The sequence below is a fragment of the Loxodonta africana genome, chromosome 4 (assembly GCF_030014295.1).
Source record: "Loxodonta africana isolate mLoxAfr1 chromosome 4, mLoxAfr1.hap2, whole genome shotgun sequence".
NCBI lineage: Eukaryota > Metazoa > Chordata > Mammalia > Proboscidea > Elephantidae > Loxodonta > Loxodonta africana.
In genome coordinates, this window is record NC_087345.1 from 192,019,169 (window position 1) to 192,040,703 (window position 21,535).

Below are 21,535 nucleotides of genomic sequence, written 5' to 3' on the forward strand. Positions count from 1 at the left end.
AACAATTCTCTCTGTATTTTCTGTTATCCCTCCCTGTTCTGGTACTCCAATCACTCATAGTTTATTTCTCTTGATAGAGTCCCGCATGATTCTTTCTTTTCTTTTTTTAACTCTTTTATCTGATTTTTCTTCAAATATATTAATGCTGGAGGCGGGGCCAAGATGGCGGACTAGGGAGATGCTACCTTGGATCCCTCTTGCAACAAAGACTCGGAAAAACAAGTGAATCGATCAAGTACATAACAATCTACGAACCCTGAACAACAAACACAGACTTAGAGACGGAAAACGAACAAATACGGGGAAGCAGCAATTGTTTTCGGAGCCTGGAGCCAGCGTCCCAGTCAGGTAACCTTTGGCGCCCGATTTAGGGCAGAGCCCAGGGGAGCTGATGGCGCAAACAAGGGGCCCAGCCCTAACCCCGAACTCACCCCAGGAGGGGGCCCAGCTGGTTTGTGCGGGCGGCATGGCGACACAGCCGGTGGGAGAAGTCCCCGGGAGGCAGTGAGTGGTCTTGGAGCTGGGAGAGCAGCGACCCAGCCGGGGAACCGTCCCGCCGGGATTTTGACTGGGCGCTGGCAAAGCACAAGCACGGAGAGCTGCTCCACTCCCCTGAACTAACCCCGGGAGGGGGCCCAGCCAGTACGCGGAGGCGGTGCGGCGACGGCTGGCGGGACGAGAAGTCCCCGGGAGGCAGCGACTGATTTTGGAGCCGGGAGTAAAGCGTCCCAGCAGGGGAACCTTCATGCTAGGATTTAGATTGGCAGCGGGTGGCTTCAGAGGGCCAGACCCCCGGGGGCAATCTCCACACAGCCAGCACACATAGGCGACATGCCCCACGGGAATCTCAGATATAATAGTCATTCCAAGCAAGACAAGCAACTCTGGCTACATTCTGAGGTGCTACTCTCCTATCTCTCTGATCCCTCCCCCACCCTTCCCAGGCGGCTTCATTAACATTGGAATTGCCTGAGCCAGAAGGAGAACGGCTCTGCGGCGGCTTTGCTTTCCCCCCCACCTTTTTTTTTTTCTCTTTTGGTCTTTTCCTAACCTACTCTTTCAGTCTGAGAGAAGGAACAACAACAACAACAACAAAAAAAAAACCCAGGGACCAAAAATCCACCCCTAATTGGACTAAAAACACAGAACCAGCTACAGCCAAGCATATATAATCCAAATCTCAGACTTTCATCCTTACAGGGAACAAGGTGGCGGTTATAACCAACCCAAAGGCAATTCTGATAGGGATCTGACTGCATTTTTTTTTTAGCGGATTTTCTGGAAAAACTAGTTTCCCAGTGATGGCTCGGAGACAGCAGTCCATATCAAACCACATAAAGAAGCAGACCATGACAGCTTCTACAACCCCCCAAACAAAAGAATCAAAATCTTTCCCAAAGGAAGATACAATCCTGGAATTACCAGATACAGACTATAAAAAACTAATTTACAGAATGCTTCAAGACATCACAAACGAAATAAGGCAAACTGCAGAAAAAGCCAAGGAACACACTGATAAAACTGTTGAAGAACTCAAAAAGATTATTGAAGGACATAGTGGAAAAATTAATAAGTTGCAAGCATCCATAGAGAGACAGCATGCAGAAATCCAAAAGATTAACAATAAAATTACAGAATTAATTAGACAACGCAATAGGAAGTCAGAGGAGCAGACTCGAGCAATTAGAATGCAGACTGGGACATCTGGTGGACCAGGGAATTAACACCGACATAGCTGAAAAAAAATCAGATAAAAGAATTAAAAAAAAAATGAAGAAACCCTAAGAATCAAGTGGGACTCTATCAAGAAGGATAACTTGCGTGTGATTGGAGTCCCAGAACAGGGAGGGAGGACAGAAAACACAGAGAGAATAGTTGAAGAACTCCTGACAGAAAACTTCCCTGACATCATGAAAGACGAAAGGATATCTATCCAAGATGCTCATCGAACCCCATTTAAGATTGATCCAAAAAGAAAAACACCAAGACATATTATCATCAAACTCGCCAAAACCAAAGATAAAGAGAAAATTTTAAAAGCAGCCGGGGAGAAAAGAAAGGTTTCCTTCAAGGGAGAATCAATAAGAATAAGTTCAGACTACGCAGCAGAAACCATGCAGGCAAGAAGGGAATGGGACGACATATACAGAGCACTGAAGGAGGAAAACTGCAGGCCAAGGATCATACATCCAGGAAAACTATCTCTGAAATATGAAGGCGAAATTAAGATATTTACAGATAAACACAAGTTTAGAGAATTTGCAAAAACCAAACCAAAGCTACAAGAAATACTAAAGGATATTGTTTGGTCAGAAAACCAATAATATCAGATACCAGCACAACACAAGGTCACAAAACAGAACATCCTGATATCAACTCAAATAGGGAAATCACAAAAACAAATTAAGATTAATTAAAAAAAAAATACTCATAACAGGGAATCATGGAAGTCAATATGTTAAAAATCACAATAATCAAAAAGAGGGACTAAATACAGGAGGCATAGAACTGCCATATGGAGAGTGATACAAGGCGATATAGAACAATACAAGTTAGGTTTTTACTTAGAAAAACAGGGGTAAATAATAAGGTAACCACAAAGAGGTATGACAACTCCATAACTCAAGATAAAAGCCAAGAAAAACGTAACTATTCAACAAACATAAAATCAAACACTACGAAAATGAGGATCTCACAATTTACTAAGAAAAACGTCTCAGCACAAAAAAGTATGTGGAAAAATGAAATTGTCAACAACACACATAAAAAGGCATCAAAATGACAACACTAAACACTTATTTATCTCTAATTACGCTGAATGTAAATGGACTAAATGCACCAATAAAGAGACAGAGAGTCTCGGACTGGATAAAGAAACACGATCCGTCTATATGCTTCTATATCCGTCTTATTCGGGTTATTTGTTTCCTTTCCTGTATTTCTTTAGTCAGTCTAGCCAATGGTTTATCAATTTTGTTAATTTTTTCAAAGAACCAGCTTTTGGCTTTGTTAATTCTTTCAATTGTTTTTCTGTTCTCTAATTCATTTAGTTCAGCTCTAATTTTTATTATTTGTTTTCTTCTGGTGCCTGATGGATTCTTTTGTTGCTCACTTTCTATTTGTTCAAGTTGTAGGGACAGTTCTCTGATTTTGGCTCTTCTTTTTGTATGTGTGCAATTATCGATATAAATTGACCTCTGAGCACTGCTTTTGCTGAGTCCCAGAGGTTTCGATAGGAAGTATTTTCATTCTCATTGCATTGTATGAATTTCCTTATTCCCTCCTTGATGTCTTCTATAAAAAATAAAAATAAAAAATTTTTTATAATCCAGTCTTTTTTCAGGAGGGTATTGTTCAGTTTCCAAGTATTTGATTTCTTTTCCCTAGTTTTTCTGTTATTAATTTCTAGTTTTATTGCCTTGTGGTCTGAGAAGATGCTTTGTAATATTTCGATGTTTTGGATTCTGCAAAGGTTTGTTTTATGACCTAATATGTGGTCTATTCTAGAGAATGTTCCATGTGCGCTAGAAAAAAAAGTATACTTTGCAGCAGTTGGGTGGAGAGTTCTGTATAAGTCAATGAGGTCAAGTTGGTTGATTGTTGTAATTAGATCTTCCGTGTCTCTCTTGAGCTTCTTACTGGAAGTCCTGTCCTTCTCCGAAAGTGGTGTGTTGAAGTCTCCTAGTATAATTGTGGAGGTGTCTATCTCACTTTTCAATTCTGTTAAAATTTGATTTATGTATCTTGCAGCCCTGTCACTGGGTGCATAAATATTTAATATGGTTATATCTTCCTGATCAATTGTCCCTTTTAACATTATGTAGTGTCCTTCTTTATCCTTTGTGGTGGATTTAACTTTAAAGTCTATTTTGTCAGAAATTAATATTGCTACTCCTCTTCTTTTTTGCTTAGTGTTTGCTTGATGTATTTTTTTCCATCCTTTGAGTTTTAGTTTGTTTGTATCTCTAAGTCTAAGGTGTGTCTCTTGTAGGCAGCATATAGACGGATCGTGTTTCTTTATCCAGTCCGAGACTCTCTGTCTCTTTATTGGTGCATTTCGTCCATTTACATTCAGCGTAATTAGAGATAAATAAGTGTTTAGTGTTGTCATTTTGATGCCTTTTTATGTGTGTTGTTGACAATTTCATTTTTCCACTTACTTTTTTGTGCTGAGACGTTTTTCTTTGTAAATTGTGAGATCCTCATTTTCATAGTATTTGACTTTATGTTTGTTGAGTTTTTCTTGGCTTTTATTTTGAGTTATGGAGTTGTTATACCTCTTTGTGGTTACCTTAATATTTACCCCTATTTTTCTAAGTAAAAACCTAACTTGTATTGTCCTATATCGCCTTGTATCCGTCTCCTTATGGCAGTTCTATGCCACCTGTATTTAGTCCCTCTTTTTGATTATTGTGATCTTTTACGTATTGACTTCAATGATTCCCTGTTATGAGCTTTTTTTTTTAATTAATTTTAATTTGTTTTTGTGATTTCCCTATTTGAGTAGATACCAGGATGTTCTGTTTTGTGACCTTGTGTTGTGCTGGCATCTGATATTATTGGTTTTCTGACCAGACAATTTACTTTAGTATTTCTTGTAGCTTTGGTTTGGTTTTTGCAGTTTCTCTAAACTTGTGTTTATCTGTAAATATCTTAATTTTGCCTTCATATTTCAGAGAGAGTTTTGCTGCATATATGATCCTTGGCTGGCAGTTTTTCTCCTTCAGCGCTCTGTATATGTCATCCCATTGCCTTCTCGCCTGCATGGTTTCTGCTGAGTAGTCTGAACTTATTCTTATTGATTCTCCCTTGAAGGAGACCTTTCTTTTCTCCCTGGCTGCTTTTAAAATTTTCTCTTTATCTTTGGTTTTGGCAAGTTTGATGATAATATGTCTTGGTGTTTTTCTTTTTGGATCAGTCTTAAGTGGGGTTCGATGAGCATCTTGGATAGATATCCTTTCGTCTTTCATGATGTCAGGGAAGTTTTCTGTCAGCAGATCTTCAACTATTTTCTCTGTGTTTTCTGTCCTCCCTCCCTGTTCTGGGACTCCAATCACACGCAAGTTATCCTTCCTGATAGGGTCCCACATGATTCTTAGGGTTTCTTCATTTTTTTAAAATTCTTTTATCTGATTTTTTTTCAGCTATGTTGGTGTTAATTCCCGGGTCCTCCAGATTTCCCAGTCTGCATTCTAATTGCTCGAGTCTGCTCCTCTGACTTCCTTTTGCGTTGTCTAATTCTGTAATTTTATTGTTAATCTTTTGGATTTCTGCATGCTGTCTCTCTATGGATTCTTGCAACTTATTAATTTTTCCACTATGTTCTTCAATAATCTTTTCGAGTTCTTCAACAGTTTTATCAGTGTGTTCCTTGGCTTTTTCTGCGGTTTGCCTTATTTCATTTCTGAGGTCATCCCTGATGTCTTGAAGCATTCTGTAAATTAGTTTTTTATATTCTGTATCTGATAATTCCAGAATTGTATCTTCATTTGGGAAAGATTTTGATTCTTTTGTTTGGGGGTTGTAGAAGCTGTCATGGTCTGCTTCTTTATGTGGTTTGATATCGACTGGTGTCTCCGAGCCATCACTAAGATATAAAAAAAAAAAAAAAAATTATTTTAATTAATTAATTAATTTATTTATTTTTAGTGGTTTATCCTATAATTGCTCACGGAGTCTTATCTTGTTTTGTTTTCTTTCAATATACGTGGATGGGCTATTAGATTGTGCTGAGTTGATTGTTGTAGCCCTTGACTTACTTATGACCTATTACCAGCTGGTTTGGGCTGTTGCCAGATATATATGCCTGAGTCTAGTCACTATTCTTGAGTAGAATCTGATTTGCGGTCATCAAGTGTGTGCTGCACCCTAACACCTATCCACCTCAAGAAGTAGTGGTGACAGTTGTGTGCACCAGATTCTATTAGCAGCTGGGGTTCACACTCCGGGGGGGCAGGATGCTGACAGGCTTCCCCCAAGTGTCAGTGAGGTAGGTGTGTCTCTATTCCTATAGCACCTTGGTGGGAGGGCACTGCAGCTGTACCTTAGGCCTCCAATGTAAGTACCTCTACTGATTGGTAGGTGTCACCCTCCTTAGACCCCTAAGGCAAGAGGCTGGGTGGTCTGGGGGGAGCTTCAGCCCTCAGTTCCCTGTTGTGGGTCAGTTAGGACTCTGTTGAATAAGCAGAGATATCAGACCTGGGAAACTTGTTTTTCCAGTAAATCCGCTAAAAAAAAATGCAGTCAGATCCCTATCAGAACTGCCTTTGGATTATAACCGCCACCTTGTTCCCTGTAAGGATGAAAGCCCGAGATTTGGATCATATATGCTTGGCTGGAGCTGGTTCTGCGTTTTTAGTCCAATTAGGGAAGGATTTTTGGTCTCTGGGTTTTTTGTCATTGCTTCTCTCAGGCCGGAAGAATGGGTTAGGAAAAGACCCAAAAAAAAGGGAAAAGCAAAGCCGCCGCGGAGCCGGAGCCGATCTCCCTCTGGCTCAGGAAATTCCAATGTTAATGAAGCCACCTGGGAAGGGGAGGGGGGGATTCAGAAAAACAGGAGAGTAGCACCCCGGAACATAGCCAAAGTTGCTTATCTTCCTTGGGATGACTATTTTATCTGTCGCCTATGTGTGCTGGCTGTGTGGAGATTGCCCCCGAGGGTCTGGCCCACTAAAGCCGTGGTCAGATCCTCCGCTGCCAGTCCAAAGCCCAGCGTCAAGGTTCCCCTGCTGGGACGCTGCACTCCCGGCTCCAAAACCAGTCACTGCCTCCCGGGGACTTCTCATCCCGCCAGCCGCACCACCGCGCCGCCCCCGCGGACCAGCTGGGCCCCCTCCCGGGGTTAGTTTAGGGGAGTAGGGCTGCGCCCCGTGTTTGTGCCGTGAGTAGATGCCGTGTTCAGCTCCCCTGCGCCCAGTCCAAAGCCCGGTGCCAAGGTTCCCCGGCTGGGACGCTGCACTCCCGGCTCCAAAACCAGTCACTGCCTCCCGGGGAGTTCTCCCACCAGCCGCGTCACCACGCCACCCACGCGGACCGGCTGGGCCCCCTCCCGGGGTCAGTTCAGGGAGGTAGGGCTGTGCCCCTTGTTTGCGCCGTCACAAGATTTTGTGTTCAGCTCTCCTGGGCCCAGTCCTAAGCCCGGCGCCAAGGTTACCTGACTGGGACGCTGGCTCCAGGCTCCGAAAACAGTCGCTGCTTCCCCGTATTTGTTCGTTCTCCGTCTCTGTCATTCATGTCAACTCTTTAAATCTGTGTTTGTTGTTCAGGGTCGTAGATTGTTATGTATGTGATCGATTCACTTGTTTTTCCGAGTCTTTGTTGCAAGAGGGATCCGAGGTAGCGTCTACCTAGTCAGCCATATTGGCCCCCCTACTTCTATTTATTTTTTATAGTTCGAATTTAAATAAGAGAGAGAGAACACGAGCTGTGCACTTCTCAGCAATAAAGTTTTCTTAGGTAATTCTTAGGAGCTTGGCACTGCTGGAACGTTATAGTTTGATAATTAAATGAATTGTGCTGGATCCCTCAACAGGATATATATGAAATAGGTTCTATTTTCTTCCTTCCTTTCCGTACATGTGTATTACAAATACCATATTTCTATGCAAATAGCACAACTTCTACATTTGTTTGCCAACCTCTAACTCAACCCACAAGGTGTTTTCAGAGGTGCTATTATGCAGTTTTTCTAATATGTTGCTGTAAAATTTAGCATAGTGTGTTTATGAAAATACCTTCCAAAGAGAAGGACGTGGTTGGCAAACAAATGTTGAAGGTGCATGTTATTTTTGTAAAATACGTTAGTAGTCCTAATTTATCAGAGTGATTTTTGCTTTACTCAGTGTTTTAGAGAATTTGTGATCTATCGAACTCTTATTTTTTTGTGAATTCTCTATTGCGTAATAAAGCCGCTAAACACCTGAAAGTTCTCCAGTCTTTTTTCTTAACGCTACTATTATTATTATTAACATTTATATCTTTAATCATTGTTTATGTATCTGTGGTGTAATATTTTTTCTTCCACCTGGTAAGTCAGCTAGGTTTACTAAATAAACTATAATGTTTAGATTTCATTAAAATATAAATGTAGACATACATTAAATTGCCATTTATAAATGGGTCTGCATTAGGGTTCTAAATTTTCTTCCACCATTCTAGTTATTAATTTCTTTTGCAAAACAATGCTCATTTAATTACAACAGCAAGATTAAAAAGCAGGAAGACAAAATCTTCCGTTATTACTATTTTAAGTGTATTTATTTAAAACGTATTTAAATGTACTAAGAGCTATCGTCACACACATATGCTTTCTACATATGTGCCCTAGGACTCTCTGATTAAGAATGTGTGTCAACTTGGCTAGGCCATGATTCTCAGTGTTTTGGCAGTCATGTAATGTTGTGATCACTTCCTTGTTGAGATTTGATATGTGATCACCCCTATGATGGGATCTGCTGTGAGTAGCCAATCAGTTGAAAGGGAGTTTCAAATATAAGCAGACATTCTGGCGGGACTTAGGGGCTTTTTGCTCACTCTGGATCCTGCAATTGGCTCCTCTTTTCTGACCTCCAGTTCTTGGGGCTTGAGCTAGCAGCTTACCTGTACAGTCTTGTCTGCCGATCTTGGGATCCATTGATCCTCATAGGCTGGGAGCGAGAGCCTTGCTCTCTGGCCTGCTGATCTTGGGTTCACCAGCCCCTGAGGCTACATGAATCAGGAGAAGCCTCTATCCTGAACCATGGACTTAGGACATTCCAGCCTCTACAACTGCATTTCCTTGACATAAATTTCTTTATATATATTTATATACTTTACCAACTTTGTTTCTCTAGAGAACCCAGCATAAGGCAAACTCTCAGAGGGAAATGCAGCTCACTCCCACAATAGGCAGTACTCCTTGTCATTACGGTCAGTTTCCACCTGTTTCTAACCTTTGTCTTTTTAATGACCACAGAACACATGTCTAGCTTCTGAGTACTTTTCTGGTGTGTGTATATGTGTGTTGCAGGGGGCAGCCCACTGACAAGATTAGTATAAGAAAAGGGCATGGTTGACTCACCTTCGAATGCATGTTTGGCCCTTTATTTGATATGAGGAAATCATAAAAAAAAAAAAAATCAAACTCATTGCCATTGATTCGGTTCTGACCCATAGTCGCCCATAGATGGTACAATTATGTTAGAATCTATCTAACCCTGCAGTCAGTGATTATTTTCGAATCTTAAAAATGAAATTACAAAAAAAAAAAAAGTTAAATCTGCTTTTCTTCTGGGAATTTTTTTTATATATGTATGTATCATTTTTTGCCTTATCATTGTTTTACTTTGATTTTCCTAGTTTCCGGTTACTCTAACTAAACTCTTGTGTTATTTAGGACTTCCTGGCTCTATTGTCAATGTTTTTTATTACTATCCACTCTTTCCTAGATAACACCAGCTCCATTCACACAGACTTACTTTTGGACCTTGCAATCTGTAGACTTCTCTAATTATTGTTTTCTGTTTGTTTGTTTTTTTCTTCCTATAAGACAGCAAAAAATCATCCTAACTACCTCCTACTTGACCTTAAAAAGTTAAATGAAGGCTTTCATCTACCTGGAAAAAAATCCTTGGGGACCATGTGCATAGTGCTCATCACCTCATGCTTTCAGTGTTATATGACCAATGTCTCTTTTATCAAGTAAGGAATAAAATTATAAAATTATTCTTTTCATTCTATGCATAATTTCTTTCTTCCCTAGGTTAGTCCAAATTTTGTACATTAATCTGTGATCCTTTAATAACCTCTTCAAATCCATATAGTGATGTAACTCTAATTACTTGACCTCTTTTTTCTCTAAATAATCAGCTGAAGTGACACAACTATGAGAAATGGAAAATTCTATATTATCCTCTTCAAATGTTTCACAAACATCCTCCTATTTAATGATAAGGTTCAGCAAAAAGTGAAGCAAATAGGTGCTTGGAGGAGCTTGGATTCCATCATTCACACAAACCCAAGCAGTTTCTTGCATGTAAATCCATAGTGAGGAATTGAATTTGCCTTTGGAACAGGCGGTCATTGAGCTATACAAGCATAAAGCAAATAGTCATTGTTACTGGTTAAAGCTGTTAAGTTACAAATAACCTTACCAATGCACGCGCTCTCTCTCTCTATAATCTTTTGTTCCTTAATTGAGTGAATCTGTATTCTTTATTAGACATTGTAAATTAGATAAATATCTTATTGTTGTTAGTTGCTGTGGAGTTGATCCCGACTTACGCAAACCCATGTGTATAGACCTGAACTGCTCCATAGGGATTTCAAGGCTGTGACCTTCTGGAAGCACATGATAGGTCTGTCTTCCAAGGTATCTCTGGGTACATTCGAACTGTCAACTTTTCAGCTAGTAGTTGAGTGCTTAGCTGTTTGCACCACCCAGGGACTTCTGGTAAATAAGTTAGAAGATATAAAATATTTTAACAAGTTTTGTTGCATTTTTGGAAGACACATTAATATTTTTTCTTTTTTCCTGAATTAAGTTTTGGTAGGCCTGTATGTATTTGATTTTCTTTGAGAAGGTGTGTATGTGTGTATGTTTATAGAACATATGTCTTCACTCAAGCCATCATTTACAAAGATGCCATAGCTGAGATTTTTTAAGGTTGGAAAAGGTCAGGTAGGCATGACCTTAACTCATCCCAGGATGTGAGAATGTAAAAAAGGAACCTGGGTGGGTTGAACATACAATGATGTTGAATTGGAATGTCAATACCCAACATGGAGTTTATTAGATTGAATAACCTCCCCCCAATATAATAATGTTGGCATACTGTGTATGATTGTTTTGTGGACATAGAATAAAATAAAACCCATGGTATTGGGTATGTGGCTTCCTCTTGAAAGAAGTTGGTGTTTTCTACAGATAGAAGGCACATACTTGACTAAAAGAAAAGAAAAATACTCTTCCATCTTAAATTAAAAAAAAAAAAAAAAGCAAAAACAAACTTTCTCCAAACCTGAAATGCACTCAATAATCCTAGTGGAAAGAGATCAGCTGATATCTGGCCTGTGGCTACAGCTGGGAAAGAGATTCTGTGACCAATGAAGTATTACAAGGACATGGGTCAAAAGAATAACATCATGGGCTGTGTTTGTAGGGAGAGGCAGTTGGAGGAAAACACATATTCTCTAAAACAAATAAATTCTTTGAAAAATTTTTAAGAGAATATAGTATTTAAAATGAGATGGCCTCACTACTCTGCTAAGTTGAATATCTAGTTGTGGAGTCTGTGTCTATTTAACTAAAAATCTGAACTCATAAATATTAATTTCATCACAAGTTATCTTAATATCTAGAAAAGTCATCATAGAGACTTACATCTCATCACTAGGGCATATATGTATTGAAGTCAGAGACTCTTCCTTTACTTACTGTCATGGATTGCGTTATGACCCCCCGAATATATGTCAAATTGGTTAGCCCATGATTCCCAGTATTGTGTGGTTGTCCTCCATTTTGTGATTGTAATTTTCCTGTGTTGTAAATCCTAATCTCTGTCTGTGCTTAATAAGGCAAGAATAGATTATGTTAAAGAGGATTAGGGTGGGATTATAACACTTTACTAAGGTCACATCTCTGAGCCAATGTAAAGGGAGTTTCCCTGGGGTGTGATCTGCACCAACTTTTATCTTACAAGAGATGAAAGGAAAGGGAAGCAAGCAGAGAGTTGGGGACCTCTGAAAGATGCACCTGGAGCAGATCACATCCTTTGGACCTGGGGTCCCTGTGCCCGAGAAGCTCCTTGACCAGGGCAAGATTGATGACAGGGACCTTCCTTTAGAGCTGACAGAGAAATCCTTCCACTGGAGCTGATGCCCTGAATTCGGACTTCAAGCCTTCCAGACTGTAAGAGAATGAACAACCATTTGTTAAAGCCATCCTCTTGTGGTATTTCTGTTACAGCAGCACTAAATGACTAAGACGCTTACAATCTGTGAGCTGCATGCACACCATGTGACTTCCCCTAGTCACTTTCATTATCTGAGAAACAGATCTCAAAATCTCATACCTTTAATCAAGTGTTTAAATGTTATGTCCAGATGAAATGAATAGCACACATTCCGTCATTAAAAATGCATTTAATAACAGTTGGCTGCTCTCATTTCCCCTAGAAATACATTTTATTTTATCACCAAACTCATTGGTTTAATTCAGCCTGGGAGTTTGTGATTTTTTATAAAAGACTCTGCCCTTATGAAATGTTTTCTGAAGTGCTCTCTTCATATCCTTATTCCTTAGACTGTAGATGAAAGGATTCAGCATCGGAGTCACCACGGTATACATGATGGCTGACAGAGTGTCCCTCTCAGGGGTATGAGAGGAGGAGGGGCTGAAGTAAACAGCACTGGCTGTGACATAGAACAGCACCACCACTGACAGGTGGCAGATACAGGTGGAAAAGGCTCTCTGCTTCCCTTGAGTACAAGTTATCTTCAGGATGGTGGAGAAGATAAATCCATAAGATATGAGGATGCAGATAAGGGGCGTGAGAGCCAATAGAATTCCCACTGTAAAAATGACCATCACATTGAAGGAAACGTCGGAGCAAGAGAGCTGTAGTAGTGGGTCGAGATCACAGAAGAAATGATGGATGACGTTGGAGGCACAGAGGGACAGACGTGCTATTAGGACAGTGTGTAGGAGGGCATGAAGATAGGTAACTACCCAGAGTCCGGCCACCAGCTGGACACAGAGGCGAAGAGTCATTAGGGTGGTATAATGTAAAGGGTGGCGTATTGCCACATACCTATCACAGGCCATCACACAGAGAAGGAGGCTGCCCGTATTCACAAAAGAAATGAAGAAGAAAAGCTGAGTGAGGCAGGCTGAGAAAGAGATAGTTTTTTTACCAGCCAAACTGTTCACTACCATTTGGGGGCCTATATTGGAAGTAAAACAAATGTCAACAAAGGCCAAGTTGCTAAGAAAGAAATACACAGGGGAGTGGAGGCAAGAGTCAGAGCCAATAGCCAAGATGATGAGCATGTTCCCTGACACGGTGACTAAGTACATACAGAGGAACAGTACAGACAGGAGGTGTTGCTTTCTGCAGAGCTGGAAAGTCCCAGAAGGACAAATTCACTGATAACTGTTAGGTTTCCCCTTTCCATCTTCCCAATGAATCTAGAAGAGCAAAATATTACATTGTAGAGACCATCTCATTCTCAAGGATATGTGTGCGTGTGTGTGCTTGAGTGTGAGTGTGTATATAATAGAGCACATTTCAGACCCTGCTTGCTTGAAAACTTTCCAATTGCATCTTTTATTTATGATAAGGTTGTTGTTTATTGTGTGCTGTTAATTCTGTCTTATAGCAACCCTTATGACAGAGTAGAAGTGCCCCATAAGGTTTCCTAGACTGTAATCTTTACAGGAGCAGATTGCCAGATCTTTTCTCCTGCAGAGCTGCTGGGTGAGTTCAGAACATCAACTTTATGTCAGCAGTCCAGCACTTAGCCATTGTGCCCAAGAGGCTCCTATTTTTTGATATACTCTTTGGATATTCACACAGATAGGCTGGTTAGACCAATCTCAAGTACTTTCAAGAAAAAATGATTTCTTTCTCAAAATCAAAATGCACATTCTTTGAATAAGGACATCATTTTTTTTTTTATTTTGCCAATGCATTGTTTTGTCCACCGTAATCATACAATTGATATTTGGTTTTGTGAATTCGATTTATTTATGTTAGAAATCATAATATTTACACTGAACCGCTAGAAATATTCACTTTTATTGGATAATTTTCTTCACAATCTGAAACTTATACCCCCGGTGACAGATCTCATTATTTCCTTTTCCTTTCCTCTTGCAAGAATACATTTTTTATATTGATATTCACAAGTATTCCTGGGGTTAAATATTTATCCTTTGGTCTCTTGCTGATCACTTGATACAGTCTCTAGCTAACCTAGGATGTTCTTCAGAGCCCAGTGCTTGTGAATTGGGTTCCAGGTCCCTTCCTCATAGCAGCTCACACTTGCTATTTTCTCTAGAGGAGGTAGCAGTATTCTCCCTTACCTATCAAAACCTTCACTGGGTGTCTTGCTTTTCTGAAACCGTTTACAGAACTCTCAGGCAAAGGTGTCTAGGAAAGTGGTTGTGGGACAATGAAAGAAACTCCGTGTCTTTTGTTTCGTGTTGATTCTTCCCTCATTGTTGGACGTAGATATACTTAAGTGGGCGGTGCAAACGGCCTAACTGAAAGGTTGACAGTTCAAACCCACCCCGAGGCCTGGCATCTGTTTCCCTCATTATTTGACACAAATATGCTTAACTGGGTGGTGCAAATGGTTAAACACCAGACTACTAACTGAAAGGTTGGTATTTCAAACTCACCCAGAGGCCTGGCATCTGCTTCTGAAAGTCACACCCTTCAAAATCTTATGGAGCAGTTCTACTCTGCACACATGTGGTTGCCATATGTTGAAATCAACTCCATGGCAACTAAAAACAATATATTTAACTACTAACCACCTCTTTCATATAGTAATCAGATTTTCACATTCTCATAAAAAAAAAATACTAAAAACAATATATTTAACTACTAACCACCTCTTTCATATAGTAATCAGATTTTCACATTCTCATAGACACAATAAAATTTTACTATTTCTGATGTATGCCATCTCCTTTTTTTTGTTATTACTAAATACTGTAGTTATCCCACTGATATGTAAGTAGGTACAATTTTCTCAAAAGAAAGGCTGGTAAAGTGCACTTTACACTTTACTTTTTGTTAACCTATTGCCATTCTTAAAGTTATAAAATAACCAGATCAAAACTGTAATCTTTTGTCACTGAGCTGTGGATGAAAGTGTGAGGATGAGAAAACACTTTCCCATAGCAACTTTCTGACTATGGTGACCTCACTTTCCGGGAATGAATTCTTTTACCATTCGTGATATTGTATTCCCTCCTGATTCTTTCTATCAACTCTGTCATTTACCAGCAGTCAGTGGACTTTTACCCATTTGTTGAAGACATTGCCACTTGGTTCAGAGATTTCTTCTTTATCCCCACTTCTACCAACAATTCATATACACACAAAGCTGATACAAAATCAATGCCTCTCAGAGCATTCCTTGACCTGAACGTAGGTTTCATTTCAGAAACATACTCCAAAGTCATGAGTGTATTGTTTATTTTTACAGCATATGATTTTTAATCATTTGTAATTTCCTCATCTCCCAAAACTTTAATGTTAACATCTCTCTTATACATCTTGCTCTGACTCTCTCATTTCCTTTTGCTTATCTTTAAGCGTTTCATAAACTCCACTCACATTACTCAAAATCTATCAGGTTGGCTGCTTCATTTCCTTTCTAATTCTGTCAGTTTCCATTCCTCCTTATAATCTCCCATTCCTTCTTTTTCCTCCGAAGTCTTACTCTGCAGCAATCTCATGTTGACTGTGTTTTCTCCAACTAAGATACCTGAGCCAGGCTGGTGACCAAACTACAGTGCATCTGGTTCTACTACATTTTGAATTCCACCTTCTTTTGAACCTAATTAACCCTATGGAATTCATCGTCTTCTGTTCCCTGTATAATTTATTTAACCTCCTTGCAACCCTTTTGCCCAACCTCAGGTATATCAGGATGAAGTCTGTACTGAGAAGAGACATTACGTATGCCATATATATGTCCCTAAAGATAAAAAGCATCCTTTTAAAGATGACTTCTCTCAGCTGCAGACACGATCAGTTATACCTTCTTCTTCTTCTTCCCCTAAGTACTCAGCAATATCCCTTTCACAGCAAGCAATAAAATGTAGCTTACTTTCTTTTGTCTGCTTCTTTGTTGCCAGTGATATCTTGAGAACAGAATTTCGATTTATTATTTTGAATCCTTTGTATATGACGTAAAAATTGCGCATAGTTGATCCAAGTAATCCTTATGGAAACAATAAATCAATGAAGAATTCTGGTGAAATTGTTTGTGCTAATCTCTCATTTTCTGCAATAAATGCATGATTTTTTTTGAAGAGGTTTTCTATAACACATTCCTATTTATAGCACATTATGTTATTTCCAGAATTTTATTCACCAGGATTATTTTGTTTTTCTGTCTGCTCGAAAGTGAGAAAGAGGGGAACAATGAGATATAGATAAATGTTTTCCTTCCCTCAGAGAATGATAGTGCATCACAATGGGAGTTTTTACTTTTTTTTTTAATAATATAAAAATATAGGCCTCAAGCAAAGACATGTTTTCCTCCCTTGAGCTTAGCATCCTGGAGGGCAAAAAGAGTTCTGGGCACATCTCCTAATGATTTTTCCCTTGTTCGTGAATTTGTTTCTTCCTTATTTTGAAGAGAAAGCTCAAAAATGGTAAAACATCACATACAAGAAAAAAATGTGAAAACCCATAAAGATTCTAATTTTTTTTTTCTTTTAAAGGGTAATATTGTTCGGGAGTATGAATGATTGGAAAAGATGGAAAACTGAAACTGAAAGATGAAAAGCCTATCAGTTCCATCTCCATAACGATCACTGTTAGTGTTTTCTATGAAAAGAAAAATATTAACTGCCTCTATATAGAGGACCATAGTATTTATAGAGGACAATCTAACCCATCAGATAGCTCAGCAGCTTCATTCTCATGAATACCCTACCCCCCCCCAAAAAATTCAATAGGACACAGGCAAATTCAGTGAATAAAAGAAATCTATTGAGTTCTGGAATATTTGGTGAGTTGGATAGGTCCAGGATTAAGAAACCTAAACCCCCCCTCCCATGTTAACAGGAAGCTGGATGTGAATCCTTCCATAATATATTGTCCATTTACTCTGTAGGTCAAGAAAGCTACTGGCCTCTGATGCCCACGTTCATCAGTCATAGCGCCAACACATGGAGGTTCCACAATAACGTTATAAAGTATTCCTCCACTGATGAGGAAGTAAGACACCACCACCAGATTGTACACCATCATGGCCAACTGCATGTGCCCCCAGGTCAGCTTCTTCAGTTTCAGGCTGGGGCATTCCAGCACTAAGAACAGGACTCAGTACAACGTCTCCATTTTGGTGGTGGCAAGCACAGCACTTCTAAGAAATATTTTATTGTGTTTTCTGTGAAAGTTTACACGGAAATTTAGGTTTCAGTTTAACAATTTCTACACAAATCATTCAGTGACATAGGTTACATTTTTCACAATGGGTCAACATTCCCATTATTTCTGTTTTGTTTTGTTTCCAGTAATCTAGTTTTCCTGTCCCCTTACCTTCTCGTCCAATTTAGAGTAGTTGTTGACCATTTGGCTTCTTATGGATTTTTTTTTTTTTTTAAAGAAGCTTAGTACTCATAGGCAATATTCTTTATTTTATGACCCAATCAGTTATTTAGGTAAATCGCCACGGCATTTTGACTTCCACATGCACGTCTTTCCTCTACCGTGTTGAACAGCAACATTCCAGATGGCTGCCATCATAGCCTGGGCCCCTGAGTGACTACGATGAGGAATCTTTGCCTCCAGCACCCCTCTGGCTCACCATGAACATATGTCTAGAGTGAAAATAAACCTCTGTTGCTTGAAGCCACAGGGGCTGTAGGGTGGAACCCTAGCCCACTCTGACAGATACACTTGCTCACAGGGTTTTATGAGGATTAAACAAGACAATACATAGAAGAATTTGGAATATTTCTTGGAACTAGTGAAAATTATATGAATTTTCACCGGCTTGGACCTCTTCCTTCAGTACCATCAGTTCCTGATCATATGCTACCTCCTGAAATGGTTGAACATTTACCAATTCTTTTTCGTATAGTGACTCTCTGTATTCCTTCTGTCTTCTTTTGATGCTTCCAGCATCATTTAATATTTTCCCTGTAGAGTCCTTCAGTATTGAAACTTGCAGCTTGAATTTTTTCTTCAGTTTTTTCAGCTTGAGAAATGCCAAGTGTGTTCTTCCCTTTTGGTTTTCTAACTCTAGGTCTTTGCACGTGTCATCCCAATGCATTGTCTTCTTGAGCCACCCTTTGAAATCTTCTTTTCAGCTCTTTTACTTCATCATTTCTACTTTTTTCTTTAGCTACTTGATGTTCCAGGGGTAAGTTTCATAGTCTATTCTGCTATCTATTTTGGTCTTTTCTTTCTTTCCTATCTTTTTAATGACCACTTGCTTTCTTCATTCATGATGTTCTTGATGTCTTTCCGCAACTCATCTGGTCTTCAGTCGTTAGTGTTCAATGCATCAAATCTATGCTTGAGATGGTCTCTAATTTCAGGTGGGATATACTCAAGGTTGCACTTTGGCTCTCGTGGACTTGTTTTAATTTTCTTCAGCTTCATTTTGGACTTGTATATGAGCAATTGATAACCTTTTTCACAGTTGGATTCTGGCCTAATTCTGACTGATGATATTGAACTTTTCCATTGTCTTTTTCCACAGGTGTAGTCAATTTGATTCCTGTGTATTCTATTTGGCAAGGTCCACTTGTATAGTTGCTGTTTATGTTCTTGAACAAAGGTATTTGCAATGAAGAAGTCATTGGTCTTGCAAAATTCTATCATGCAATCTCTGGCATCATTTCTATCACCAATACCATGTAATCCAACTATGAATCCTTCCACTTTGTTTCCAAATTCTGCATTCCAATCACCAGTAATTCTCAATGCATCCTGATTGCGTGTTTGATCAATTTCAGACTGCAAAAGTTGGTAAAAAATCTTCAAATTGTTCATCCTTGGCCTTAGTGTTTAGAGTGTAAATTTGAATAATAGTCGTATTAACTGGTCTTCTTTGTAGGTGTGTGGATATTATCCTATCACTGACAGCATTGTACTTCAGGAAAGATTTTGCAACATTTTTTCTGATGATGAATGCGAAGCCATTCCTCTTCAAGTTGTCATTTCCAGCACAGCAGAACATATGATTGTCTGATTCAAAATGGTCAGTAACAGTCCATTTCAGCTCATTAATGCCTAGGATATCTATGTTCATGCATTCCATTTCATTTTGACCTATTTCAAGTTTTAGGAGAAGACCAATCTTCCAATCTTCCTGGGAAGACCAATTGTTCCTCTCAAGTCTGAGTTATTTCACATGGAGAGCCATGGAACTTGTGACAGTTAGTTGACAACCCTGTGTCCTAAGAAAAACATGCTAAGAAAATAAATTGCATAGAGTAGAGCAAATGGAACCTTATTAGTGTTTAATATTGCGCTTTTAGGAAAGGATACTCAGGCCCCTATTGCTTTAATTGAGACATTTTGGAAAGGTCTCAAAGGATCGTAGAATCTTATAGACGATCAGACTACAAAAGAAAGGAAATGTTAAGCTCTGATGACTCAGTAATCCAGAGTGTGAAGTTGCTTGTGAGGACATAATCAAGCCTCAGAGTTGCAGACAAATGATCAGTTCCATAGGACATTTTCTGATCTAGATGTTACTCCATATGAATGATGATTTTCCCTATATTTAATTTTGGATGTCTTTCTGAAAGTGAAGATTTCAAAAGTTGTGTTAAGTCTCGACTTGGTAAAATAAATGATGCAACATTTTTAGAGATGGAGTCCAGTAGAAAAGATGTGAAGATGCTCCTGATGATTTTAGTACATGCACATGTCATTCATCTCTCCCTACTGGAAGGGAAGCAGGAATTATTCCTTTATATATTAACAATCAGAGATTTATGTTGTGAATGGAATTCAGGGTCATTTCATGAGAAGACAACCTTTTTTTTCCCCCGTTTTTTTGAGGTGACCCCAGAACCTCCCGAGGGTCCTCCCCCGGGTGTTTTTTTTTTTTTTTTCCTTCTTCATTAAAGAAACTGATTTCCTAACAAGCATTGGATTTTTACCATGTTTGTAAACCTTACAACTAGACATGAACCAGTTACATGGTTAATTTAGCCTTTGATAAGCCAACTTCATGATGCAGAACCACAGCAAGGTGATGTTTGGTGCCCTCCTAAAACAAATGAGCCTGCTTAAGAAGTATTCTCAGTTATTATACAATTGCTAATAAGGGAGTTCTCCCTTCTTATTGCTGAGCTGTGTTACTGTCTATGGATATACCACAGTTTTTTTTTTTTTTTTTTTTTTTTTAGTACACTTTCCTGACAATGAACAATACCTGGGAAGTTTTCAGTTTTGTTTGTTTGTTTGTTCATTTTCTTTTTTATTGTACTTTAACTGTAAGCTTACAAATCAAGTCAGTCAAAACCTTATATACGCCTTACTATGTACTCCTAGCTGCTCTCTACCTAAGGAGACAGCACACTCCTACTCTCCACCCTGTATTCCCCATGTCTATTCAACCAGCTCCTGTCCCCCTCTACCTTCTCATCTTGCCTCCAGACAGGAGCTGCCCACATAGTCTCATGTGTCTACTTGAGCCAACAAGCTCACTCCTCAGCAGTATCATTTTTTGTCTTATACTCCAGTCTAATCCCTTTCTGAAGAGTTGGCTTTGGGAATGGTGCCAGTCTTGGGCTAGCAGAAGGTCCAGGGACCATGACCTAGGGGGTCTCTCTAGTTTCAGTCAGACCGTTAAGTCTGTTTTCTTTTAACGAGAACTTGAGGCCTGCATCCCACGATTCTCCTGCTCCATTGGGGATTCTCTATTGTGTTCCCTGTCAGGGCAGTCATATGTTGTAGCTGGGCACCATCCAGCATTTCTGGACTCAGGCTGATGTAGTCTCTGGTTTATGTGGCCCTTTCTGTCTCTTGGCCCCATTTTGGCCACGTGGCTTTGGTGTTCTTCATTCTCATTTGCTCCAGGTGGGCAGAGAGCAATCATGCATCATAGATGGCTGCTTGCTAGCATTTAAGAACTTAGACGCAGAGGTGGAGCCAAGATGGCGGAATACACAGACGCTTTCAGTGAGCCCTCTTTACAACAAAGACCCAAAAAAACAAGTGAAATGAGTACATTTATGACAAGCTAGGAGCCCTGAACATCAGAGGCAAGCTTAGAAAACGAGCTGAGGGGCAGGGGAAGGAAGAGATGGTTCAAAAGTGGAGATGAGTTACCAGACCTGAATCACAGGGAGCCCTCAGGCATCATTCCATTCCCGGGAGTGGCAGTGGGAGACTGGTACTAGCGTTGGGCCGCAGTTTCCTCAGGGAGAGTCAGCCAGCAACACAGCCTACTCACACCTCTGGAACCAGAGAAGAACGGCACTCTCAGCAAAAGCTAAGTACTTGTGTATATTTTACAGCCTCCCACCGCTTCCAAGCAGGCTTCAGTGGCTGAATTCCCTGGGCCTGAGATAGGCACTGCTGAGCGCCTAGAGCCATCCTCCCTGCCTTGCTGATAAATTTTCAACTAGGGGAAAAGATAATTTGCCAGCTACACTAACCGGAGAAGCTCAGGACAGAAGTGGCTCCTGTCCAGGCATAAACAGTCCATGGACTTTGAGCACCTTTCCCCTCTGCATGGACCCGTGTGGGCCTTTGTTGGCAGACTCCAACCCTTTCAGCTGTGTGGCGGAGAGGTGGGTGATTGATGTTTGACGTTGCTTTGCCTGTTAAAGAAGGTCCTCACCTAC

General features: G+C 39.8%; 1 protein-coding gene and 1 pseudogene across 1 annotated transcript; both read right to left on the bottom strand.

Annotated features, from left to right (window-relative positions):
* Positions 1-11,050: 11,050 nt before the first annotated feature.
* LOC100666237 (olfactory receptor 1C1-like) lies at positions 11,051-13,326 on the bottom strand. Its single transcript, XM_064285290.1, is given in 2 exon segments — positions 11,051-13,086; positions 13,089-13,326. Coding segments are annotated over 2 exon segments (963 nt in total). The 5' UTR covers positions 13,153-13,326; the 3' UTR covers positions 11,051-12,187.
* Positions 13,327-16,670: 3,344 nt separating this feature from the next.
* On the bottom strand, positions 16,671-17,063 carry LOC135231404 (oligosaccharyltransferase complex subunit OSTC-like; annotated as a pseudogene).
* Positions 17,064-21,535: the final 4,472 nt, after the last annotated feature.